Below are 27046 nucleotides of genomic sequence, written 5' to 3' on the forward strand. Positions count from 1 at the left end.
TCCCTCGTGTTTAGCTAAACTGGCATAAGGAGTAAAGAATATTGATGGAGACGAAAAAATAATGAGCGGGAAAATTGTACAAGAACGCCATAATGGTGAGTTCCATCTTTAAACGAGTTCGTATTCGTTTCACATAGTGGTAATAATTCATAAAATAAAGATTCAAGAAAGAACTACCGTATTTGTCAACCAACCATTTTTTAATCATAAGATATAAAGATTTAAGCCTGCATTAAACTTTCTTGCTTCTTGAATATGTATTTTCAACATTAATAAGTATCATTAGTAACTAATTACAATGTGTTTCACATTTTCGGAGAGAACTATCACAATAAAGCTATTTCTTATCGCTAGCCGATAAATCTTTCTCGAGACCTTTTAAAAATCGAAGATTTTCATTGATGGTACGATTATATTCTTCAATTTTATTACGCATTGATGTCACCTCGTCTTGCATGCATTTCACTTCCTCTTGCATTTTTTGTTTTAACATTTCTAACAATTCTTTATCCTGGGAAGTAAGCAAACAAACATTTCTTGATCGTGATTACTTTATATACTGAAAATTATTACCTGTCTGTAATAATATTCAGCTTCGTATGCAATATCGTTGTTCGAAGTTTTGTTTTTATTAGAATCACTGTATCTCCTTGTGAAATATCTGGAACTATTGAAACTGTCGTATGATTCCGATAAAATTGATATAACCAATAAAAATAATCGAGATGGTTTAATACACAAAATTTTTAAATGTCATACTTACCAGCTTTCAGGCGATAATCTTTGTAAAATATATCGAAACATTGTCTTCAATAATTTATAATATCATCAATTTTCCGAAAAAAATTCTTTCATAAATTGAAACAGAAATTTTGCGACTTTCTGTCACGAACAATGAAACATTTGAATGCAAACGTTATCGAAATATGATCGATATAATCGTATTGATATTAATGTTTCTTGAGACATATAAATAAGAGCTTTTACACAAGTACAAGAAAATAATTATTAGTTTAGAGCTTTTATTCAATATATATATATGTGTATATATTATTCTATATTATATTTGTGTATAATATTTAAAAAAAAGTACTGACATAAATGTCTACTATAATTGCTATTAGTAATAATATAACAGTTACATCATTAGAAAGAGCAGCATCATTCTTAGAAAGTATGCAGATATATTGATGTAAGATGAATTAGTTTATTTATCATCCATATCTGTGATTCTTTTTTTGTGACGGTTTATGGCTTCTTGATGGCGTTTGATTTGTTCCTCATGGAAAGAGATCTCATCGTGAAGGTCCTCTTTCAGCTTTTGAATTTGTTGCTTTTGCTAGAATCAAAATATTGATATTTCTAAGCAAATCATTATAGATTATGATATATGGAAACACAATGGAATAAAATCTTCTAGCAACTTTATGAACACCATAAGAATTCAATTAGTGCAGAGAAATGGGAGTAACAAACCAGATTATAGAAATATTGATCTTCATGAGCTGCTTCCATTTTTCCAAAAGCTCCACCAGCATCACGGATGCTTCCACCACTACCACCTCCTTTACCAGCTCCAGATCCACGTTCACCAATCATTTTTACTTGGCTGTAATAATCGAATGATTGAATCTTAATTAGTCTCCTAATGATTGTTGGTGCTAAAAAAAGCTGTGACATAGCAGCAAGTGTTAAAAATACACATTGTCCATTTATATCAGCAATACAAATAAACAGCTGAATAAAGAACATCGATTCAAACCATTCTACGCTTCAATCACAAATACTATAAATAAAAATAAATACAGAACAATGAAAACAATATTACAAAAATATTATAAACAATATTTTATAAGAACACAACCTATTACAGACTATTACATAAGTTAAGTACATATACCAAAAAGTCAATAATTCTCTACAAACTTATATAGTTTACAAAAAACATATATCTTAATTAACTGAACGAAAGATTTATTTCGATTATTGCAGATACATTTAAAAAAAGAGTTAAAATGCAACGTACGTTGCCTTTAACTACGTTGTGTGCAAATACTATAAAGAAGCCGGGGTCTATTTAATCTACGCAGAGAAAGAAAATCTACATAATTAACATTAACCATCCCTATGGAAAACATTCTTTTGTACCTCAATGAAGCCATATTTCGAGAAAACGTAGTAATAACTCGCTGCATTGTTCTCTGTTAAAATTTCAAAGTATAGCAAGTGGTGAAGATTCTAGTAGAAACCATACACTACTGCGAAGTGGAACACCACGTCGTGCAGATTCGGTAGAATTTCCGCGAGATGGCTGTCGTGACTCTTATTTGGCGGCAATATTAATTCAGTTTTTCCATAGAATTAAGTAATTTATCTATTTTATCATAATCGTCAACGTAAAAATACAAATTGCCGATGCAGGCGATAGATGTATTGTCCAGGATCATCTGCAACCTATCGTTTTCTGACGTGTATTCGATGAAACGATCCATATCCTCTTCGCTTCTCCTCGCTTTTTCGATTACCTCCCATATGTCCATGAACAAGATCGATGGAGGATTTTTGCTTGATTCTCTAGGACTCAGAGTCCAACTAATTTGGATTGTTATTTGTTATTTTTGTGGAGAAATGTTTATTGTATGGAACACAGATGCTTTGAGGTATCTCAATTTTTACGTGTTTTATATGAGAATGGCAAACAAATCTTTATTTCATTATCTCGTGTATTTTCGTGATAATGCAGATTAACGCATTTTAAAATAACAAAGTTGTATTTCTCAGTATAGATAAAGTTAGGTTATGTGTTACAGTTGCGTATTAGTCTGATGTAAGAGTTAGTGAAAAAGATACTTGTTTTTGTGTTTGTATAAGAGTATACAATATTCTTTAACTAAATCCGAATTTTATTTTTATAATCATCGTCAGTAGATGAAATTATGGTTTTAAACGCTAGAGATCTTTGAGTATGATCTTTGTATCAAATACACATATACGTAGAATATAATCTCTGACTCAACAAAGCTAATTTAGACTTAAAACTTATTTTACTTTAAAATGGAGATATGTATCTACATTACATATACGCGTGAATTTAAATACAAATGAAATATATTTTCACTTGAAACCCTCCAATATCAAAAACACGCTCGATAACGTGTAATCGTCTTCCACACGCTCAATCGATCGTCATCGTTTCTAATCAAATCCATAAAACAAGTAAAACTCGACAAACGATTAACCGTCTTAGCAAACTTATGTATCCCTACTCTGTCCTGTTCTTTCATTCTCCTTCATTAATCAATGAAAACAGAGCGCCTGTTTCTTCCGGGGATCAGTTCTGTGTCGTCTCTCGTCTCTTTAAACACACAGTGGTCGAATTCGAACACATCTTCGTCTGATTTTGACTTTATAACTGGCGTCGAAGTTTCTAATGGAAATTGATTGCTCGTTTGGTAGGCGACTTAATGAATCTCAACCGAATTCCACGATAGAGAAACGCACGCCTGTCAACTCACGTCGCGATTAGGTGACGTTTCGCTCGTTCATTTGTTTAAACGCTGGTTTAACACAGTCAGTTGTTTTACCGACGTCTACGCGAATATTATGTAAAGACTGATTGCCACGCGTCAAGTTCTCTTTTATTTTTAGCGATTCTTTCGATCATCAGATTCCATCGGTGGGTTTCCTCGTTTTTTGGGAACCTTTTCAATAACTACGTTTTATCGATTTTATAGAAACTCGAAGGTTTATGATTGTTGATTATTAGCTTCGTATATTTTTCTCTTTTAGCATTTACGAGATATTTTTCGGGTCCTATTAACATCACCGACACAGATATCAACGACACTGTTTCTCGATAATAATAACAGTTTTGGTAATTTGTAAGTGGACATGTGTTAGATTTAAATATTTTAATATTTTATCTTTTCTTATTATTTAATTGTTTATTTTTCATTTCTTTCTATAGTTTGTATGTATATGTTCATGTCAAGGGGATAACAGTTTCGGTAATTTGTGAAGTGTTCATATTTTATCATAGTGTTCATATATGGTCGAATTAATTAATTTGTTGCCACTAATTTAACACTAATTTATTTCCAATAAAAATCTATATTCCGCATAAGTAAATTCTATCTGCTCAAGAATATAATCGGAAAAAGGACGTGGATCAAAATAAGCTAGTAAACATTCTTTTGAGCAAAACAGTCCTAATAAATCGAGTTTCATCGCATTGTAGATTTCCAAATATCCAATAAACGCGAATATAGTGGCCAAATATCATGGATCCAAAAGAAGCTAAAGTATTCCACATTACGAAACTTAACATTCGATAAGTCTAATAAATTACACGAATACCGGTAGATCGTAAACGAGACCAAAATATCTCACAGAGATCGTTACAACTAGCCAACCTCTAAATCACGCTACAGAATCCGCAATCTTCAAAGATTTCCTCTTTCAACCCCCATCCACGATTTGTGCGATTGGAAGATTTACGACGCGCAGCGTCCAATGCGAAAAAATGCCTAAAAATGAAAAAATTCCTACGACTAAATTCTCTTAGAGGACCTTGAAATCTTGAAAAATTGTTTATTCCACCCCCCTTTTCAACACGATTTCGAGAGCCGTTAAAACAGGTCGAATGACATAACAAACGAATTATCGCCTGTACTATACTAAAAGAATTAATGATTAAGAATTAATGATTCGCGTTCGTGGAATTACCCAGCGCGGTTGTACGTTCAGTTAAATCGGAACTAAGGGATGACTAAACGTCAGCCATTTTGGCACGGTACTAGCTAGGCGCTCGATATTAACAAATCCTCGATTCCCAGCCGGGATGAAAGCGGCGAACGAGAAACAGAGACCGAGACGAGGTGAGCCAGGAACGAATAGGGGATGGATAGAAAGGGCAAGGGAGATGGGGATGATAGAGGGTGGAAGAGAGTTCCGCGCAACGCAAACATTGTTTCGTTTCATTTCGCGATCCGTCGCGGAATCATATTGCGCCGATTCCAATATTTCCATCGTTTTATTGCGATTGCGGTCGTTTCTCCGCCGATTTTGGACTTTCCTTCATTTACGTTTCTGCCCTGTCGTTTTTCGATCGCGCGATCATTGTTTTCATCGATCCTCGCGCCTCCATGCTGTTCTTCTTGCTTCGTTTTAAGGAAGAGGGCGAAAGAATTGGTGAGAAAGGTTTGGAAAAGTTGGTTCGTAGATTCGATCAGGTCTTGGGGTTTAAGTCTTGTTTCTTTTTTCTGTCTTGAAGTAAAATGTGGGAGGAAGGATGGAAAGGGGTTGCAAGAGATTGATTTGTAATTTTGGTAGATTCCTGCAATCCGGGCTATTACTTTCGTTCACTTCTTTTCAAGAACGTCTTCTTACAAAGAATTTAACAAGCCTCTTTAAGAGAACGGCGAAAGAAAGGCTGAAGATAATTTTGAGAAGATTCATTCTCGTATTTTTCACTGATTCTTGGAATCCAACGTGTTACTTTTGTTTTTGTCTTTTTGTGTTTTAGAGGAAAGAGTGAGAAAAAGGGTGGTTGTGCTTAGTAACAGTGGTTACTGCATGATTGTTGCGGGTTTATAGAGATATTTAAGTCGTGAAAACGATAAATTACTGAGCATGCAAGAACAAGAAATTGAAAGGGTTGATTTACAATTTCGATCGATCTTCACAATTGATGGTGCTACTTCTGTTTTTCCCTTTTTAAAGAGAAATCCGAGAGAAGTTTGAAAGGGCTGATTTATAGTTCGAAATTTTACAATTATTCTTATTGTGTGGGACAGAGTTATGAGCGAAGAGATTGATATTTATACGATATTATTTGAAGGTAGTATGACTAATTCACAAAAATTTTGAACGTATAGGAATAATCAAATACTAGGGAAGATAAAAAACAAGGCACACTGCGAATAATCATATTACGAAGGATAAAAAGAAGAATAAAGCATCGCAGAATTATTAAGTAAAAGAATCGATTCATTTGTTTCTTCTCTCGTTAACTATTCAGGATTGACGTGTGCAATTCACGATATCTTTGACATTCGATATCATAAAACCAAATAGCACTCAAAACTGTTAATCACGCGGACGTTAACAGACGTTTTCACAGACAGGACGCTTTTTTCCCCATGACAGTATTTTATTTGAAATATTTTTTATTACTACACAGATACATACATGCAGGAAGTTGAAACATTAGTTTATCCACGTGTATGTTTCATATTTTGATTCGTTTTTTATTCTATACATAAAATCGTTTACAGAAGTTTCTTCTTTTATTGGGAAATTTGTATTTCGCAAATGAAATATGAAATAACTTTTCAAATTTCTCAATTTTGTCACCGTTTAATTTACCTGATTATTTTTCAACCCTTTAGGAAACAAACGACTTGCTTTCATTTTACTTTCGTATTCATTGCAAAGAAATAACAGAAATAATCGTACATCCTGAAGCAAATTCCAAAGTAGAGTGTCGATAATTATAAATTTCAAAATGAATTTTAAAAAAATATAGTATTTGTAAAATCGGAATTTTTCAATCTTCAATATATGAATTTGATCAGCGTAGCTTGCAAGCAGATCAAATATATGCACGTTAGTCGAACGCACAAATGGGAGGGCTCTTACCAACTAAAAATTGAAACGTTTATCATATATGGAATCAATACTCGTCCAACAGATTGCTTCATTAAACCGTTCAGTGTATTTTAACATTTCTGCAAACTTTTCTCTTTTTAGATACACATGTAAATATGTAAACAACGATATGTCGGGTTCACATGTATAAATAAACAAACTGCAACGTAGCTTCATTAAATATACAACCGTATGCATCAACTCCTCATTTTCAGACTTGATGTCTATAAATCATTATAATATCGTTTCACAGTGAATAAAGCCTTGTTGTGAATTACAATCAACGAACGATGTTAAGAAAATAATTTAAAATGTTCTACAATATAACAAAATAGCGACACAAAAGCTTCCAATTATTTCTTATTATAATTTATTCGTTCGTGATCCAGAATCTACATAAAATGATCTTGTTGAATTTATATTCATAAAGACAAGTTAGGGTGATATTTCTTTATGTAGATAAATTATAGATCAGCTTAATCTATTTATCAATAATATGATTTTCTTATTACTATACGTAATTAATAATTATGATTTGTATTTGAAACTATACTAGAAATAAATTTGTATATAGAACTATACTATCAACACCCATTTTTAATTTACAAGAAGACCCAAATCAACTTCACCAAATGTTATTTCTAATTTACAAAAAAAAACATTACTATTTGATACACTACCATTTTATATCTTTGAAAACCTTAGAACTTTTGTAATAACAGATTTTTAAAAATTCCCATCAATTATTGTTCTTAATCTGTTCAACAGGGAATTTTACCTCACCAATTATCATTTACAAGAAAGGAAGTAATATTATTTTACTCGCTGTTATTTTTAATTGTAACAAAAATTATTTTTAATTCGCGAAAAATATTCTACCTTGACAATTATCATTTTTGATTTTCAAAAGAAAAGAACATGAAACGTACTACTCCACGTTTAGTACTAGCATTTGAAATTTTCGCCGCGACACAGCGTCACGTTATATCAATCTTCTGAATATGAGAAAAAAATAGAGCATGTATAAATAAGAGAGCCATTAACCATCCAACACACCCCATGAAAAGCAGCTTTTAACTCAACGCAAGATCCGCCAATCCGCTGCGGAATGCGTTAAAGCTCCTTTCCGTCGCGTAATCCTGTCACTGTTTCCACCAGTGAGTTTGTCGTATCATAGTTCTCGTTGTGTAACGGCCTTCCGTTGCATATAAGACAACACGCTCGCCTATTCCTCCACAAAACCACTCGCGATAGTATCGTGTTGTCGCGAACAACATTCGCCTCTGGTTACCACAATCCAACCAGCTTCTCTACAGTCAACCGAAACGCCATAACCAGACCCACGTACATACACGTTACTCTACACATCTTCCTCGGTATTCCATACCTTCCCATAAAAACCAGCATACACTTATAACCTTCGTTGCTGGTGAACTTAACAAGAAGCGTTGCACATTACATTAAAACGATAATATTTCAAGTTATATTATATGCAACACTGTTTCAATAATAGTAGGAGATTATTTAAGATGAGTGATTCTTGCAATTTCTTCTTTCTGTGTGAAGGCGATATGTAATGATGGTTTTCACAATCTATTGAGCTTTAAATTAATTGGAATTGTTGATGGAGTTTGTGGTTACGTTAGGTTTGAGTATTTTATGGGTTTGTTGGTCAGTATACATACAGTGGATACTTCGTGAGTGAATCGATGGATGCCTGTGGATCTATTTGTTATAGTGATTCAGCGGGATGATTTTCTACGATACGGTTAGAGTGAGTATACGTATACCTTGAAATGAGGTTTAATTCGATGGATAAATAAATGATAACCGTATTGTCAGAGTGTTCTTTTCTTCGTTCTAGAATCTAAATGATTTAATTAGTGATCGTTAATTAACTCTTTGCAGTCCGACACTTTTTAAGACCAAGGATTTTAGTTGAAAAAGGAAAAGGTGTGGAATGTTCGTAAATTTATTTACACGATGGTCTTCTTCCTTCTTTTCTATTTTTTATCGCTTAAAGTAATGCAGGAAATAATTTTCACGTTATCACCGTGGTGCTAGTAGCGTCGGTTAACACTCAAAGGGTTAGGTCCTTTGATTAACCAATGCAGGGGCATGTTAAACTGTTCACACATTCACTTACTCCATCCAGTACATAATCCATTTAATCCTTTCCTTTAGAACGCGATTCTCCATAAATAAATCAGACGCGATGAACACAATTTCCTAAAATAACGCACTGTTTACAAGAAAATTGGTTTCGGAAATGTACCAAATATCGAAGCGGATTTTACTCTTTCATCTCTTTCTGTAGAATCTATTATCTTATCAATGCGAGGTAAACAGAAGTAGTAGCGAACAGGAGAAAATGTTTATTAATGAGAGATGCTACCAAGGTCTACCAATTTATTGCTTACAATTAGAAATTATACACGCATACTCGATACACTTTCAGAGGCAATTCTCTTACGAAAACAAGTTGTTGTATTTAAATACATTTTATTCTTCATTTTCAAGTTATTTTCTTTTATACCGCAATTCGCAGGCCACTGTATATTTTACTTCACTTTATTTTAATTTAGGAGCCTGCTTTTTTGATAAGATGCGAATGTTTAACGTTGGGGTGACTAATAGACCACAGAGTCTAGATATTTGTATCTGTTCTTTTCCTGTGCACGTAATAGCCGGGCTTTACTTTATGTACGTTTCTTCTGAATTTATGTAGGGAACATCTAACAATAAGTACGATTGTACAAACTTATATAAGTATGAACAACAGCTAGCTAGTTCGATATGACGACACACAAGCTGGACATGTGTTTTATGTAATCGAATCTGACCTATAGGCACTTTAATGAGACGCTGTTAGTGGAAAGGTTCATTACTTGTAACGACGATCCTTGAATAACCACAAGCTCATCACTCTAAGAAACTATTTATATCTTCTTCCTCGACGATTTTCTCGCATTCCATACCCTCCGATTCGCTGTAATTTCGAATAATTACGATTGATCATTTCGAACACGCCAGCGATATCCATTTTCTAAACACGAAAATCGCATTGGAAGTTGAATGAACGTTACATCGATTTCGTTTCTATCCCTTCGTTCGTTCGGTTTTTGCTAGTTTCCTGGATTTTCCTAACTACGCTCGGGATTTCAAATTTTCGATTCATGGTTTCCAATTCGAGACGGTTATCTGAAAATGTTGGTAGTAATTTTGGTAAATCAATTTTTTTAAGAAAGGAGAGCAGAATGTTAGATCTATTAAACAGCTTCCGTGTATTTAGGAAAACTTTTGGAGAACATTTTTCATTGCAATGGATTTCATTCGTATTTTTATTCGTTCAATTTTATTAATAATTAGATTTTCTTCTAACAAACAGTGAAAATGAGCAAAGCAACGCATCGATAATTGAAAAAATACCTAAAGAAGAATATATATTGATTATATAAATATAATTGGGATTGATCTATTTTTCCAGATGACACGCAGTCTGGGATTTCCAACATTGCAGTCGAGTATACGAAAAGATTTGTGTCTGACTTGGAGGAACATTTCATATACGGTTGAGAGGAAGGTCAATGGCGGTAGTCTTCGAGCAATTTTCGGTCTGCAGCACACTGAATTCATTCGACTGCTCAATGGAGGTATAACTTCTACTAAAAAGATCAAGGAAATAATACTGAATATATATAATCCGCAACTATATTCTCTGGTGCTTTTATAATCCAAAAAGTATTAATTCTCTGATTTACTTCTAGTCAGTGGTATAGTTAATTCAGGAATGTTGATGGCGATTATGGGACCAAGGTAATCATCGTGAAATTTCTTGGAACCCTGGAATACTAAATAAATTACAAATTATTAATTTACATAAAAACACCGGTATATGGCGAATATAAGATATACAGATAACTACAGACATACTGATAGGACATTCAATTCTCGTCACATGTTCTGCAGATCATTTTCAAATGGAAATATCATTTACATTTGCGATTCATTTTCGACTTCTTCTTCTTTATCCATTTTTTCAACTTCACCACCTGTGCAGTTACGTATACTTATTTTTATTTTCATTTCACTGCTCTAACATTCTATCTATGTATGATATATTAGGTTGAGTCACAATTTGTTCACACTTATTTAACAAAATGTGAAAAGATCTATCTAATCAAGAAGTAACTCTACAGATATGTACGTACCTTCATTCACATAGGCGTATTTTTAAGTTCCAATGATTTGTATAACATTTTTCCAAATCCATACGAATTTGTTGCCCAATAAACTATTATGTATTAATATTATTTCGTTATTTGTTACGATTAATAATCAGTTAGTTATACAGGGTGTATTGTAACACGTGAGACCTACTTCAGTCGTGGACAGACACAAAAACAATGGAAAAAGTTCACTCGAACATATGCTACGTCTGACCTTGTGCCAAAGTTACCTCAAGCTTTCAACCTAACTCCAATCTTCACAGAAGGCTATAGCTACGATTCGCGGTCTGTACGTAAGCTTGTTGTTGTTGTATCAGAGAATTTCGCAATCTTTCAACAATTCCAGGTGTATGTCAAACAATACAAACCGAGGGTAGCATCTGCTGTGAAGATAAACACTGTATGGATTATTGACTTACACAAAGATGACTATAAATTTGAAACAGAGTAAGACAGAACACATGTTCACATGAACTTCTTTCATGCTCCCTGTCAACTCTTGAAGTGAATACCACAAGTTACGATACACCCTGTACATTGAAGATTGCCAGCTTTAGCGTTAACGCACTCACCTGAAACTTTATCCAACCTATGCAACCCAATAAAACATCCAGCCCCATAAAAAAGTTGTTTACTATCCTCTTAACTGTGTGATCATTAGTAAACTTTACGGATCATTAAATTTTTAATCAGCTCGTTGTTAGTAGCATATCTTCACATGTAAAATTTACGGATTACAGATGTTGCTGCCGTTAAACTTGCCGTATTAAGATTTTAACGTTCGTTTCTACCCTCTTTATCCCCGGCTTGAAGAACAGTTTGCTGATGCGTTTAATATTACAGTCTGCACCGTGAGGAGGAAGGCAGAGACGGAAATAAAATTGGATGTTCAGAGCATGGCTGACGAAAATTACGAGTGCTTAGTATTCCGGGGTTAATTGTTCCCAACGCGGGGATGGAACGTTCTTCTCCCTCACTGAAAAGAACTTGTCGTTTTTGCAGCGGCGCTGGGAAAACTACGTTACTCGCGACGATCAGCCGCCGTGTGAAAGGTTCATAAGTTTATCTTCCTCCATTTTTCACAATTTAATCCACCGCGATCAGAATGAAACGGTATTGTTAATGGTAGAACTACCAACGAATGAAATTTGTATCAAAGAAGATCGAAATGATAGGTACCTATATGAAAAAATACGGCAAAAGTTTCAAATCATGTTCTTTGGCGTGCTTATATGTATATTATACTTATAACTGTTCTGTTAATACTTAGACTTCTGTTAATTTTCATTATTAATTCGAGATGGCCTGATAATTAACGATAGCAATAGTGATTTTCTTTATTTTGATAGATTTTTGACAAAATAATTTATTAAGGTAATAGAAGAATCTAATCTGATCAGATGTGTTCTAAAGACAGAATATGTTTCTAGTGTTACCTTAATAGTTCAATTTTGATATTGTTTTATATTTTGCATAATTCGATTTCTAACTTTATCAGGGAAACATAATCAATCTTTTATATATTACAATAACTATATTAATAAAATCAGTAATATAACATTACAAAATTTCTAGACCTTCGTTGCAGAAAATTTCTTCTCTTTTCTTTGTAGCTATAGTTTGAACAGTTCGCAGATGATTTACATTTAAATATATTTTTGCTGATATAGATAGAAATAAAAAGAGAAATATCCTCTGCCCTTTTACTATTTTTAAAATCAAAACGAGCAGATCACTGATCAGCGTGCATTTTTAATCGATAGGAGAAGCGACAGGTGACGTTCTGTTAAATGGCAAGCCTATCGATACCGACCAGATGATAAGGATATCTGGATTCGTTCCACAAATGGACCTGGCCATCGAATCGCTGACAATCCTAGAGCACATGGAATTCATGGTTCGTTCAATTACATTGCTCTAATTTACTTCAATCCTTCTATATCCAATCAAGTCTCTATTTCCTCCCAAAAATGTCTTGTTTCTTATTATGTTCTTATGATGTTTCTTATTATCTCTATTAATAAGTCACATTTTTCAAAGTTACAAGATTTTGGTATTTTAGAATTAAACGATTATGGACTTACAGAGTTACAGAACCATAAAACTATAGAATTATAGAATGAAAAAAAACTTTTTTCCTAATATGACTTAATAACAAATAAATATCGGTCCACCAGATAAAAATATAAATTTATTTTTCAATAATCTACATATGCAAACGCAAAATAAATTTTTCCATTGGCTCCCCGAATTCTTATTCCTTAAATTATATAGATCTTCCTCGCCACAAGAAATTTATGAACGTACCAAGAAACGAAATGAAAACTAGTGGATATATTATAACTATCATAACGTCGTTGAAAGCATTTGTTGGATATATTTTATCGTCGATGATAGATATCATGAATCGTTCTTGATTAATCATACTCGTTTCAATGGACGGCGGCAATCGATCTCTACTAACACCGATCGAATAATGGTTACCCAGTAGCTAGTAAAAGTTTATGGGGCAGTTCACGGTACAGTGAGCAGAATAATCGTTCGATAAACTCGCGTCGATTGGCAGTTGGCGGTTTTAAATAATTGCCTTTTATTCGCCATCAGTTTGTCAAGCTCGTAATCGAGATCGATAAACCGACTGATATCAGTACAGATTATCATTCTTGTGTAACGAGAAGGAGTTCTGTGTTTCGATAGATCAATTCTTAAATCGAATGAAACATAATGGAACGGTGATTTCTTTGTGAAACACCTGCTTTTACACTTTGTCCGATGTTTGATTGAAAATATTTATTGGGGATGGCTTATCATCGTTAGATATCAAATTGTAATCTAAGCCTTTCAGAGCTGATTTCTTCATAATCTATAAGAAAGATTATTTTTTGTTAATTATTTACTTAGAAAAAATATTATTTAATATGTGACACAAAATTGTGCGTGTAGACTGCACGCGTTTACGTAATTTCATATTCTTAACTTTCCAATTTTCAAGTTACTAATTTTCCATCTATGTATAAACGTTTCTTGTCCTTTTTGTGATGCTTATGATTCGTATTTGTACTATGACATTCATGGTTTTTATTTTTTACATCTTTCACGATATTTATGACTTTTACTATTTGTATTGTGATTTACACGATTTTTATGTTTCTTATGGTTTTCATGATTTGCATGTTTCTCTATTCTCTGATTTGCGTGACTTTTATCTTTATTACGACTTGCGTGATTGTTGTGGTTCTTATTCTATTAATTTTACTTTAACTTCCGTGATCTCCATATTATTCACGACCTTCGTAATTTTTATACGCGGTACGATTTCCATGTCCATCATAATTTATAATCTCGCCCCAATAATGCGACGCTGAGTTTCAAGCATGCAATCTGAAATCTGTTAAAAATCAATCTCGTATCTTTCATCAAAAGAACTACTCTTCAAAGGCTTATTTCGCGTTTAAGCGAAACCGAATCTCATTTCAAACTTTCGCTGAAAACGCTTTTCCAATGCGCATCTGACCGTCGACGTCGTGTAATTCGCTTAAACGTCGAATGATTGGGTTCCGCAGCCATTAAAACTTGGCGATTGTTCTTGATTTGATCAAGGCGTGCATGAAAATGGACAGGAGGCTGAGGGCCAACGTCAGAAGGCAACGCATAATGATGCTGCTTGGTGAACTTGGACTAGGAAAATGTATCACCACAAAATTATCTGCCCTTTCTGGCGGAGAGAGGAAACGCGTCACCCTGGCTGTTCAAGTAAGATCTTGAAACATTTTTCTTAAATAAAAACATATATAGACAAATGAATTTTTCAAGCTTTTTAACTATTTTTGATAATTCGTGTTTTAATTACACATGTTTTCGGTCATTGACTTGGTTGAAATTTTAAATACCGATAAATTTTGTCGTTCTATTGATAAAAATATATATCTTATGAGATATTATAATAATGACAATATTCATTTATTTTGACCCGTAATTTCTTTCATATGAGATACACATAGAGTAGAAAATCTTTCTAGTTGCTCACTGAACCGAGCATTCTCTTCTGCGACGAGCCAACTACAGGGTTGGATAGTTATGGGGCGATGACTGTGGTGAAGACGTTGAGGGACGTCGCGGCCAGCGGAAGGATAGTCATATGCACGTTGCATCAACCTGCTTCCGGTTTGTTAGACATCTTCCATGAAGTTCTGCTACTTTCCAGCGGCAGGGTCGCTTTTCAAGGTTCTTCTATCGACGCTATGAAATTCTTCGATAGGTTTGATTATTTATTTATTTATTTATTTATTTATTTATTTAGATACCGGCTCAACGCCTCATTTCATTTTTAATCAGATTTTGAGATAAATAAGGTTTATTTGTAATTCTATTTTATATTATTATTTACATTATCGTTCTATAATGTTTTTACACAAGATTTACAAATTTACATTCATGTATACAAGATTCCAAAGAATTCAAACTCCTTGCCATTCAACCAATACATGGTTCACACACCATTTCACAAAAATGGAACGCAACTTTCAGCTTGGACCTACGTTGTCCTCCAACTTTCAACAGCGCTGAGTTCTTCGTTTCTCAACTATCCATCGTCCGTGGCAGGGAAGCTGAAAGTTATAGAAAGGTACTGTAAACAAAATCTTTTGAAGAATTTTGAACGACGTGAATGATTTTGACAAACATGATATTTAGCCAAAAATTAAATGTTGTAGCGTAGTGTATTTCAATCTTTGTGGCTCTCAGGGCGAAATATATAAAACTCGTGGGGTAAAATATGTATTAAGTATATCAAATATATAAAATTTTGTCAACGTGTTAACAAAAGAAAAAAAAGAACAAAGAAAAGAGAAACGGAAACAGAACTTTCTGGACAAACTCGATGATCCTGCATAGGTAAATTGGATCTGCGATCAGTACGAGAAATCGAAACACAGCCAGAAGATGTCGAAACTGATCGACTACTCCTGCTTCATGGATTCCGGTGAGCTACCAGCAATATTCTCACAGATCTCCTTATCTCCGAAAGATTTCAAAAAAGCACGTACACTGACGCAGCTTCGCTGGCTCACGTGGCGAACTTACGTCGATTACAAGAGGAACTCAGCCTCTCTTCTCTTGCGATTCGCAACGTACATGGTGAGACATTGGACTCTGTCCTGCAACAAGCTTTTCCTTTGACCACGATAAGCTGTCTGATCCCCTTTCGCCTTGTTTCTCCTCCTTTGTGCTTTAATCGTTCCCGTATCGTAGCCGCACGGTCATTGTTTCATATGTTTCAGAGTTTCGGATGGTCGTGGATTAAATTGCAAGTTGTCGGGAAATTTGAAGGGAAAAGTTGCGAGATAAGATAGTTCGAAGTCAAATGGTTAGAGACGAATGTTGCATTCACACAATGTTTCACGTATACGTAATTTTCCTCTTTTATCCTTTCAGTTAATTTATATTATCTCTGGTTTCTTCTTTTTTCCAATCAATTTATATTATTGAATTTCGATTTTCGATACTAGGTTTACGAAAAGGAATTCGAAGGAATTTGATTTTGCATTTTTTTTCTTTTACCGAGATCCTGCAACTTTATAATGTTCGATCAAGATAGATTATTGTGATTCCTTGAATCCTATTTTCAATTAAATCTTTTTACAATTATTATATCTTGATGAGTATATTTTTACTAAGTTGAAATTTAGAATACCTTCTAGTCCATATAATTTAGCATTCTTCTAGGTAAATTAAATTGTCTTGATCTTCTTTGAAACTTTCCTCATTTCTAATAAACTTTTGTACTCGATATTCCATAACTTTCTCTTTTTAAGCTTTCTTTTTTCGAAATTCCAATTTTTCCCGAAGACATTCGATAATTTTATATACCTTAACTGTACTAACACCATGTAAATATTTTCTCCTTGCGATTCGTATCGCTTCTTAATGTTAGATTGTGAAATCGTTTGGGTACTTTTTAATCGTCTCCTCAGGATAGGCTGGCTGTGTAGATTATTTGCTAAAGTAATTGGACGGTTAGATAGCCTGTTTTCTTTTAACATGGTTTGCGATTACTTTCGAAACCGGTTCTATCTCCATGTCTTTTCTGAGCTCTTAATTTCTAATGTACCATGGAGCATGGACTATTGTCCATAAAGTGCTTGATTGTAATGCTTCGATCTTCTTGATGCGGCTGTTAGCTGCTGTACCCTAGAGCTCAATCCTATAAGTTCAGATTGGTCTCACAATTGTTGTACTTTGTAGATTAGAAGTTCGTTTTTCGCATTTATAGTTTTGAATTGCAATATACTTCCTGCTAGGTATCCCATGTTTCCTCTTTTGTTTCCAATTTCTTCTACCTTTTACCGAGTGCGATGCTTCCAAGCGAGTCTGCTACACAAGCGCATTCCCAAGTTCTTAACTGTATCGGTTTTATTGTTCGGTGATATTGCACGGGCTGCCTGTTTCCTTCGAGTGAAAGTTATGTGCTTGCATTTCTCCTCGTTCGCTATAATTTGTTACACTTCTCGAGTCACGATTCCAGTGTAATTAACTTTTTTCTTGTCATAGTTACTATAACTTTCGATTTCCAACACTGAACCCTGAGTCTCTCCTGATACTTTGCAATTTAGCATCGATCAATAGCCTCCAAATGTTCCCCAAAAAAAGCAGAATTTACTATCCTTTCTGGTATTTTTAAAATATAATATTCTCAAATTATATAAATTGCCATAAATTCTAATGTAATCAATGTTCTTGTCGACTCCACTGTGTCTCTGGCTCGATTTTGCTCCAACCAATCATCCGCTTTCTATTCGGTTTCCCACTTTTCCTAAATTTCATTAAACTCCAAATAATCCAAAAATCGACAAACGCGCGTCTAAAGTTTATAGGATTGCTGATAGCGTTGCCGTATATGAACATCACGGGACAAGCGTTGAATCAGGGTGGCATACAGAATATGCAAGGTCTCCTCTACTTGGTGGTCGTCGAAACTGTATTCACGTTCAATTATGCTGTTTTCTACACATTCCCGCGAGAACTGCCGCTTCTACTGCGCGACATCGCCAGTGGACTATATGACCCGACGCCGTATTACATGAGCAAGGTTATCGTCCTGGTGAGATAAGTTGATTATTAATAAGTCCTTTACCAGTACCGAAAATTGTATCTAATCTTGTTACAATCTCTGTATAGAATATTAATAGATGTGAAAGTACATTTTTCCTAACAACGAAATACACACAGATGAAATTTAAGGAAATAATATTTAGAAGATTTTGTTGCAGACATTGAAACTTTTGTGTCCACCTACTTTTGGTGAAGGTATTCTTATTAATTAAAAAATGAGAACATTTAAAGTAATGATTATGCTAATTAGTAACATTAACATCAAGATATTTGTTGAATTATTGGATTAGTAAAAAACGTTTTTATCTTGTTTCATTGTCGTTGGAAATTTTTCTGACCCAAGGAAAATAAGGTTTCGAAGCGATCGCACTCTGGCTATTATTTAATTGTATACTGGTTTTTATGCTTTCGAGATATATTACATTTCTGGATGAATAGCGGCGAAATCCAATCTCCAGTTTCAATGTACGGATATAGTGGATTCTGTGGAAATTTTCAGATACCCGGGGCGATAATACAGCCATTGCTGTACGCGGCTTTCATATTCGCAATCACGGGGCTGAAGGGTGGACTTTTAGGATTCGTTTACTTTGCGCTGCCTGTAGTTGTCTGCGCCGTTTCAGCCTCCGCTCTTGGTGAGGATCTTCCCAGTAGAAAAAATAAGACAGAAGAAAACAAAAATTCCCAACTATTATAAGAATACCATATATTTTTTGTTACTAAAACAGTATAACTGAAATTGTTGTAAGTCCCAGAGACACAGACGGACAAAGAGAAAATTATTAATTATATTTATTACATAATTGAAGGTAGATCGCCGATTTTTCTACATTTTTTCTACAAATTGCATACAGTACATAAAAATATATAAAATGTTCAGAACGGAATACTCTGTATAATTTTTACCAGATGGAACAAACTTCTATGTTCCATTCCCTTATCGTCAAATCTTAGTTTTTGTTCACAAATACATGAAATTACATAAAAATCAGCACTCTACGTAAAAGTATGGTAAAGGTAATCTTTGATTCACTGTAGTTTTATAAATTAACTATGGAACAGTAGAATGTCTCAGTAGCGTCAAAGAATCGCCGAAATTATTCAACAACGGGAGTCTTGCATTTTTTATTAAATTATCTCAATTTATTGGCTTCTCCGGGCGTGCAAAGGTGGATATTTTAAGTAGAAACACACAAGAACCGTCTGATTTCTCGACAGGTTTATTTCTATCGGCGTCGTTCCAATCGGTAAACACAGCCTCCCTATTTTCTGTGCCGTTGGACTTCCTTGGCCTGATGTTCTGCGGAATTTATTTGCATCTCGGGTGAGGAGAACGATTACAAGCTTCGATTAAATTTAACGTACTCATGGTCGAATGCTCATTCGCGAGTAGAAAATTAAATTCCACATTCAACAACACGCAGTTTAAAATAGCTTGTTTCTAAGTTCCTAAAATATTTGAAAAATACACTCACGGCGATCAAGAATATATATAGATATAAGTTTAATTAAAACGAGCGTGTATAGGTTCGATGCGTTCTCTTACAAATATTTTTCAGCTATCTAGCGCCTGGTATCGCGTGGCTCAAATATCTATCCCAGTTCTATTATGGCCTAGAGGCGGTTTCCTTGACGCAATGGCCTCTAATCGATCACATAAGTACGTAATTATCTGTTGAACTTGATCACATTTGTCTTCACATTTTATTCCATTACATGCATCGTTATACGTTCTAAGGAAATTAAACAGGAAGAAAGTGTTTCATTATTTTAAATTGCTTTTCGCAAATTGTATTTTTCATGCGAGAAAATACTTGAAATAAAAGTTGTTAGGTTTCTAGTTTTCTTTATGTTCGATGCAAGTTTGAAGTCCTTTCTAACTTCTTTCAATCTTTAGTCGGACTGTAAAGTCTTCTTTATTTTATTTTCTTTCTTTTTTAATGAAAAGTATAATACAATATCGAATTAAAAATTGTGAAATAAAATTGCAGAATATAAATAAAATCAGCAAACGTTCTTCCACGCTTTTTACATAAGAATCTTTCATGTTAAAGACTGTTCGCCGGATCCGGAAGAGCCGTGTGTCTCCAGCGGACGAGAAGTTTTGGAGAAGTACGGCTACTCACCAAACCATTACACCATGGATATAATCGGCCTCTTGGTCATTTTTGGGATTTGCCATTTCGCTGGTTTTCTGGTGATCAGACACAGAAGTCGCAAAGAACCTGTCTATTAAATTAATTTCCAGTTGTTAATTAAGTTAATCTCCAATTTCATTCATTTTACAACTTTTCTTTCTAAAAAAAAAAATCTAAATAAAAGAAAATCTATGCACAAATGTTTCCTTGCTACCGTTGTTTTTCAATTTGTAAACTTAAATATTTTGTTATCTCGGATCGATCGACGTAATCACCTTTGATCTCATGAAATTAACAATTCACAGATTCTCGATATTAACGCTAATATCAATAGATATTTAGGGAATACAAAGATAATATTAAGTTATACGAGTAACTTTAAGTAAGTTGATATGTATTATATGCTCGTTATAAATTCTGTTATGTAAACGAATGGTGGAATTGTTATTCACAAAAATGTTCTAATTTTCCTTCTCCTTTGTAGACCAAAGTATCCAAGAATATTCATTGCGATTGTTAAGGATAGAAGACCACTGAAGTCCCAGATGAGATTTGTCTTCTCGAATCCATATTCAGATAGCACTTGTTCTCCATTTCGTAGACAAGGAAAGTCACTGGATGCTAGACATTCTAAAAGACAAATTAATAATTAATTATATTTAAATCGTTGTAAAGTAAATTACATATATTAAATTTTTTCCGAGTCGAAATTTCAATCGATTTATCCGAAAGTAATTAGTTGTCGAAATAAATTACTAGATTTCCGATCTGTCAAAGGAAAACGCAGTCGCATAATGATTTTGATTTTACAACATTCATCTTGTTGAGAAACTTTATTAACTCGTTTAAAGTTCGTTCAATTAATATCTTACGTTTATTCTTTAATTCAGAGTTTATTTAATTAATATGTTGGGATTATTTGTACGAATTCTAAAATCCATTAATTTTACGATTAAATACTTTTATTTTAGTGAAGCTAAAATTTATATTCCACCAAAATGTAAAAAAAAAAGACAGAAAAAGGTAGAACTGATATTGGAGTTAGATTAAGGTTTTTACTGAACCACGTGAAAAACTGAATTAAATTTTCATCAGATCGATATCTCTGACTTCAGATACGTTCTTTCAAGAAGATTTTCAAAACTGATCTTCTACGTTTGCGATTGATTGTTCGACGGGTACTCGAGATATCGCTAGAAGTTGGTGCAATCTATTTAAGAAATCATTGTGCTCACCAATGTCCTCTATTCGTGACCAGTAAATTATGGAAAGAGCTTCGTTCAGGTAAAAGAATATCGAGAAATATTTAAAACACGTCAGATACTTGGGCAGCGACCTGAAACCGTCAAACACCCATTACTTTTATAGCCTGTTGACCCGTGAAGAAAATACAGCTCATTTCCGATCTGCTTCTAAAATATTTATGGTCTAGTTAAATTCGAACATTGCACTCGAGTAGATTTTACATTTTTGAATAACGTTTCTCCAATATACTTTAAATAAGAAAGTTAAATAAAAGATATAAATCTTATGTACAAAATTTGAGTGCCATTCTCTCTTTATTCTATTTAATTTTGAGCCATTATATTCTCAAAATTTAAAAATGTGTATTTTCGTTTAAGAAATTGTTTCTTTATTTTCTTTCGTTTCTGTGCCAGCCTATTCTCAATATATTGTGCCTTTTATTTTTTTTTTAATTCTTAAAGGCAATATTGACAATGTCTGAGTGATATTTCTCTCGTCTCATTTAATTTTAAGCGTACCAACCATTTATTTCAAGCAATTTCTTTGTTTTCTATGTCTTCTCATTTTTTTTTCATATTTTCTATTGTGCTTTTTATTCCGTTTAATTTTCATTGTCACCCCGATAAAATTTGAGCGGTATTTTCTTCGTTTCAGTCAAAATTTGAGCATTACAAGTGTCAATTTCAATTTTTCTTTCTTCCTTTTTTTTTTTTTTTTAATCTTGGGCTTTAAATACTATATACCCCCGATTAACTGAAGTTATAGCTATCTAATTAAATAATTTCCAAAAAATAAATACCAAATATTGTTTCAGTGTCGTTTACGAGGCTTTTAACGGCAAAGCTATAATTTGTATTTATTTAAAACATATAATACCTGAGATTATAGAACATCCCAGCAGTTAATAAGAAGAGCACGTCTATAGGTACCATGATTGACGTAATAACATCGACATTCTCGATCCAAATGGAAAACACTAGACCGTACGCTATGCTACAAATCGCAGCCACTGATGTTGTCAAGCAGTAAAATAAAAAATTGGACAAATTGATTTGAGTGATCAGGATGAAGTATATAACTGTTGTGAAGAGTATGGCCTTCAGGACTGCTATTGGTATCTGAAAAATATTTTTTTCTTTGTTAGTGACTCAGTTTTAAAATGTTTTTAATTGATAACAATAGAACAGAAAGAATTTCCATTTTTAGAGGACAAAGTTAAGTGCTGGTAGTTTTAGCTAAATTGAATTTTAAAATGCCAAAACTGACTGAAATGATTCTGTGACATTCCATATTTGTTCTTCTCATAACAACTTCGTAATTCTATAAGATTTACATTTGTACGAATATAATTGGAAAAGTGGAACTGAGATAGAAGCATCTTTGAAATATCAAATATTTTAAAGAGTATTATTCTTAGCATATTACGTGCATTTTTGCATCTTGAAATTTCTCACAAATGTACGAAAATACGCCATCTAATTATGACTATTATAAGACACTGCGATGTCAGTTTTCATGTGACAATGTTCCACGTTTACCATCATAAAGAGTTGACTATATTTCTTCGAATCACAGAAACGTACCAGGACGGAGGAAAATAATTTTTGTAACGTAATTAATTATGCAGCTAAAGCAGGATACTGGTTTAAAGCTTGATATACGCGAGTAAATAAAAATTCTCAAAATCTTGATGTTTGCGATCAGAAACATTTTGAGGTGCGTTAAAAGTTAGTTGCTTTAACGTTACACGAACTTAGGCCTGGTTAGAAAAGTTGAAAGCAAAATCATACTGTTACCAGACCGCAGAACGTGGCGACGTAATAGGGGCCGCTGCCATAAACGCCGTCCTCGCGAAGATAAATCAAAAGCTGGCTAGGAAATTCGTAAATCACGGAGTAGGCGACCGTGAACGAAATTTCAGAGCTCATCATGTACAACGCGCCTCTCGCGTTCTGCACACCCACCTGCGTGTGCGAATTAATCCCCGTGTAAAAAGTGGCCACCGCCGCCATGGAGAGCTGCGATTAATTTCAATTACAATAATTTTCCTTTTTTTTCGTAAAACTCGATAGAATTTGATGAGCAGTCGTCATTATCAATTGTCAGTTATTCAGAATAACGAACAAAAGTAAACACATAAATTTCTTATCTAGAACTCTTGAGACATTCCACAAAATGGAAAATTTGACGTTTCTTCTCTCAAAGGTCGTTTTCATCCCCTAAAATTGTACTACAGCACTGACAAAGGATAAATTCGTGTCATAAATATTTTCTTTGTACAGACAGTTTCACGATATCTCGCAAACTTTCCAAATTTTCTCAATTTCTAAATTTCTTTCGTTAGTGTACGCGCTTCACAAAAATTCTTATCAACGAGTGATTTCTACCCCAAATTTCCCATTAGTTACCTTTCGTTCGACACTTGAGTTAGTGTTTACCAATGTTGGTTACTAATGTTCAAATCGATTGAAATAACTCACGAAATAAGAAAGCCACGAAATCCATCCTTGAAAGATCTTCCTGCGACTTTCAACCCATATCCTCCACGTCAACCAAGAAAACTGTATCGCGCATCCGGGTTTTCTAAAAATTATTTCTATTGCAACAGAAGGATCTCTTCGTACATTTCAATAAACCACCTTTCTCCTTTTTTTCTGTTTTCCGTTCGAAAATATTTTTTATTACCTCTGCGGTTGGATCTCCAGGTCTTTGCTCTTGGTGATTTTGGGAATCCTCGAGAGAGGAGATCGCGAGAATGCCCGACATATCTTATCGATAAGTTCTTCGGCTCCAGCGTCCTCGCGATTCGGATTTGTCGTGGTCGTTTCGGTTTTTCGCCGAGATAAGAGCTTTACGTAGTACTCAGACTCGTCGAAACCAACTGGGCATTCGTAACCTAAACTGTGTTTGTTCCGCATTTAGAATTGTGTTATCTCAGATGAATTTTAATCGATTTTTCATATAATATTTCAGAGAAATTTTTATTCAATTTTATATAACATTATTCGAGCTTTATTTGATTTTATTGAAATTGCAAGCTAACAATGTTTCTGGAAATTTCAATTAGAAATGGTATTTTCAATTGAATTATTTATTTCAAGTATTCGTAGCTTAGACTGTGTTTGTTCGACATTTAGAATTTTATTAACCCTTCAGCCAAATTTTACTCGAAATTTCATGTAATATATGAAACATTTTTTTTTGTTTGATATTATGCAGTTTCATTTAAACGTTATTTGATTTTATTGGAGGCAGAATTTAATAATGTTTCAAGTGATTTCAGTCAGAAGTGAACATCTTTAATTAATTAGTTATTTGAAGCAACTTTGACTTTGATAGTATTTATTTAATTATTCCTGTGATTATAGGAAGAAGATTTATCTTCAAAGATTGTTGGTATTAATTTTTTGACGGTATAATTTCTGTTTCTTTTTGAAATAGAAAATATCATGGATAATAAAAGTTATCAGACGTTAATTAGCTACCTGAGGAAGAACTGTGTAGCGTTCTCCAAAGTCCCAAAGTAACCCGTTTTTCCATCAGACAGCAATAACACATGAGAAAAAAGATTGTATACGTCCATTCCTGGTTGATGAATAGTACAAAAGACTATAGATTCGTGACTTATAGTCGTCAATGCCTCTACCACTTGCTTCGCAGAGAATATGTCCAAACCTAGGATTTAATTATGGAAATTTTCATTACAGTTTCTACATTAAAACATTGAAAATTAATACGAGAAGAAATCCAAAAGTAAAAAAAAAAGAAAGAAATAAAACGCAGAAAAGTAGAAAAATAGGTGAAAGCAGTTTTAAATCCACGTTAAATAAAACAGTATAAAATTTTACGTTCCAAATATGCTAACAAAATAAAAAGAAGAAAAATAAAGAAATGTAGCATTGATAATTGAGAATTAAAAATTTCCAATTATATTTCAATAATATTCAATCACTGGAAAATATCATAATCATCCATAACGCTACTCTATTTCACGAACCCTTAAATCGATATATCCTGTAACTTTCTCTTACCAGTAGTCGGCTCGTCGAGGAAAAGTATCTTTGGCCTGGTAATCAATTCACCAGCCAAGGAAAGTCGTTTTCTCTGTCCACCAGACAAATTGGATATCAACACGTCTCTACAATCGATCAGGCCCATCTCCGTCGATAATTTCATTGACAAAAATTTCCTTTGTACACTGTTGACGTTCATCTTCAACGCGTACTGAACAAACCAACTGATTTATCGTGAATTATCTTCAGTATAAATAACGACGAGCGCACTTAAGTAAGATGATGAAAATTAATATTTATTCATTTATTATTAAATGCTGAATATTATTTGTAATGTAATAAATTTAATATATAATAAATGATAATATAGAATATGTAATAATTAAATTCGCAATATAATTATTTATAATATTAATTATATAATACAAACTAATGTTTATTTATTTCTCATAATTTTAGTTGAGTATCGTTAATTATCAAAGTAAAGCAACTAATCACCGAGAACAGTAAATATTCCTCCACGGTGAGAGACGTTGGCAGAGCATTAAATTGTGGCAGGTAACTGGATATCTTCGACATGATCATTTGTGAAACGATTTGCCCATTTATTGACACCGATCCAGCCGCCGGTTCAATTTTCCCAGCTAGAGCCGCTAAAAGCGTTGTTTTTCCAGCGCCACTGGAAAAGAATGATTGTTGTGGTCATTTTTAGGTTTGGCATTCTACGACGTTAGTGATTCGTGTCGATCATTTAATTCGTAATTGTACAGTTTCTTCTGTCGTGAAGATAAACCAATTTAATATTTTGAAAGCGTTCTAACACTTACTAGAATATACAATAAAAAATGTAAGTTCTTTCTTATAAATTTTCTCTTATCGATTAATTTCGTATGGATTAAAAAGTAAAAAAAAAAGTTAAATAATTAATTATAATCAACAGTTCTAAGCTTAAGAATTCGCGATTCCTCCTTCTTCAAATTTCATTACATCGAGTACTTTGTTCTTCCTATATTTATTTCTATGGTAACTTTTCTGTACCTTGGTCCCATTATGGCAATCAGATTCCCCGTCACAGCATAACCAGACACTATAATCCACACAGATTTCTGTTACTTCACATTTGATAAAAAAAGTTCCTTAAATAATCCGTAAATCAATTAAAGAAATAGAAATTTTTGTGAACAGGAAAGTAATAAACAAATGAAACATTTTCCTTCGATGTCACCTCCTTTCAAGATGGACAAATTTTCTTCGTAACGTCTTCTTCGAAACTTTTTCCATAAAATCTTCAAGAAATCTCTTTCCCGAGGGACGTTCACTGTCAAATTATCCCAAACAATTGTATCTGCAACATTTTTCAATTCTTCTAACATTGTCAGGTTGGATAGGTCGCGGGAAATCTGTATACTACGAAGACACGTAACAACTGCAATCAATTTCATGAACTGGTTCGCCTCTTCGTGACGCTTATCATCGTTATCTAAGCAGTTCCATGACGAAAATATCTCTTCAATAAATTCAGAATAATGATATCTTTGCATGCGTAGAAGGTAGAAGGCAAACTAATTAAGAGATTAAATTTCAGACTGCAATACATGCGATGCGTCTCTTTATTTTACGCTTCCTTTTCTGTTGCTCTATCAACAACTACTACTGTCAGGAT

At 33.6% G+C, this 27046-nt stretch overlaps 4 protein-coding genes across 11 annotated transcripts; 1 reads left to right on the forward strand and 3 right to left on the reverse strand.

Annotated features, from left to right (window-relative positions):
* Positions 1–20566, forward strand: LOC117205652 (protein scarlet-like). 7 transcript variants are annotated; one of them, XM_033444289.1, is made up of 14 exons: positions 1–95; positions 10136–10301; positions 10416–10464; positions 11880–11929; positions 12641–12774; positions 14478–14630; positions 14897–15135; positions 15405–15501; positions 15771–16013; positions 17743–17976; positions 18487–18622; positions 19206–19311; positions 19547–19647; positions 20042–20566. In XM_033444289.1, the coding sequence occupies exons 1-14, from the start codon at positions 93–95 to the stop codon at positions 20221–20223; spliced, it is 1893 nt and encodes a 630-aa protein (XP_033300180.1). In that variant the 5' UTR covers positions 1–92; the 3' UTR covers positions 20224–20566. The 7 variants fall into 7 exon arrangements, with proteins under 7 accessions (XP_033300180.1, XP_033300177.1, XP_033300181.1 ...); XM_033444286.1 differs by lacking the exon at positions 1–95 and adding an exon at positions 7867–8422; XM_033444290.1 differs by lacking the exon at positions 1–95 and adding an exon at positions 7867–8024.
* Positions 233–819, reverse strand: LOC117205656. Its single transcript, XM_033444296.1, has 3 exons — positions 764–819; positions 574–667; positions 233–511 (listed from the first exon to the last, which is right to left on the reverse strand). Exons 1-3 carry the CDS (start codon positions 802–804, stop codon positions 338–340), a joined length of 309 nt encoding a protein of 102 aa, XP_033300187.1. The 5' UTR covers positions 805–819; the 3' UTR covers positions 233–337.
* LOC117205655 (ATPase inhibitor mai-2, mitochondrial) lies at positions 1018–2291 on the reverse strand. Its single transcript, XM_033444294.1, has 3 exons — positions 2149–2291; positions 1477–1609; positions 1018–1339 (listed from the first exon to the last, which is right to left on the reverse strand). Exons 1-3 carry the CDS (start codon positions 2193–2195, stop codon positions 1208–1210), a joined length of 312 nt encoding a protein of 103 aa, XP_033300185.1. The 5' UTR covers positions 2196–2291; the 3' UTR covers positions 1018–1207.
* Positions 20503–26852, reverse strand: LOC117205654 (protein brown-like). 2 transcript variants are annotated; one of them, XM_033444292.1, is made up of 11 exons: positions 26609–26825; positions 26422–26470; positions 25882–26062; positions 25402–25594; positions 24856–25045; positions 24056–24271; positions 23851–23953; positions 23161–23388; positions 22247–22488; positions 21361–21461; positions 20503–20755 (listed from the first exon to the last, which is right to left on the reverse strand). In XM_033444292.1, exons 1-11 carry the CDS (start codon positions 26823–26825, stop codon positions 20574–20576), a joined length of 1902 nt encoding a protein of 633 aa, XP_033300183.1. In that variant the 3' UTR covers positions 20503–20573. The 2 variants fall into 2 exon arrangements, with proteins under 2 accessions (XP_033300183.1, XP_033300184.1); XM_033444293.1 differs by having other exon boundaries at positions 20574–20755; positions 23167–23388; positions 26609–26852.
* Between the last annotated feature and the right edge of the window lie 194 nt (positions 26853–27046).

This window comes from Bombus bifarius, unplaced genomic scaffold (genome assembly GCF_011952205.1).
Source record: "Bombus bifarius isolate JDL3187 unplaced genomic scaffold, Bbif_JDL3187 scf7180000007992, whole genome shotgun sequence".
Lineage (NCBI taxonomy): Eukaryota > Metazoa > Arthropoda > Insecta > Hymenoptera > Apidae > Bombus > Bombus bifarius.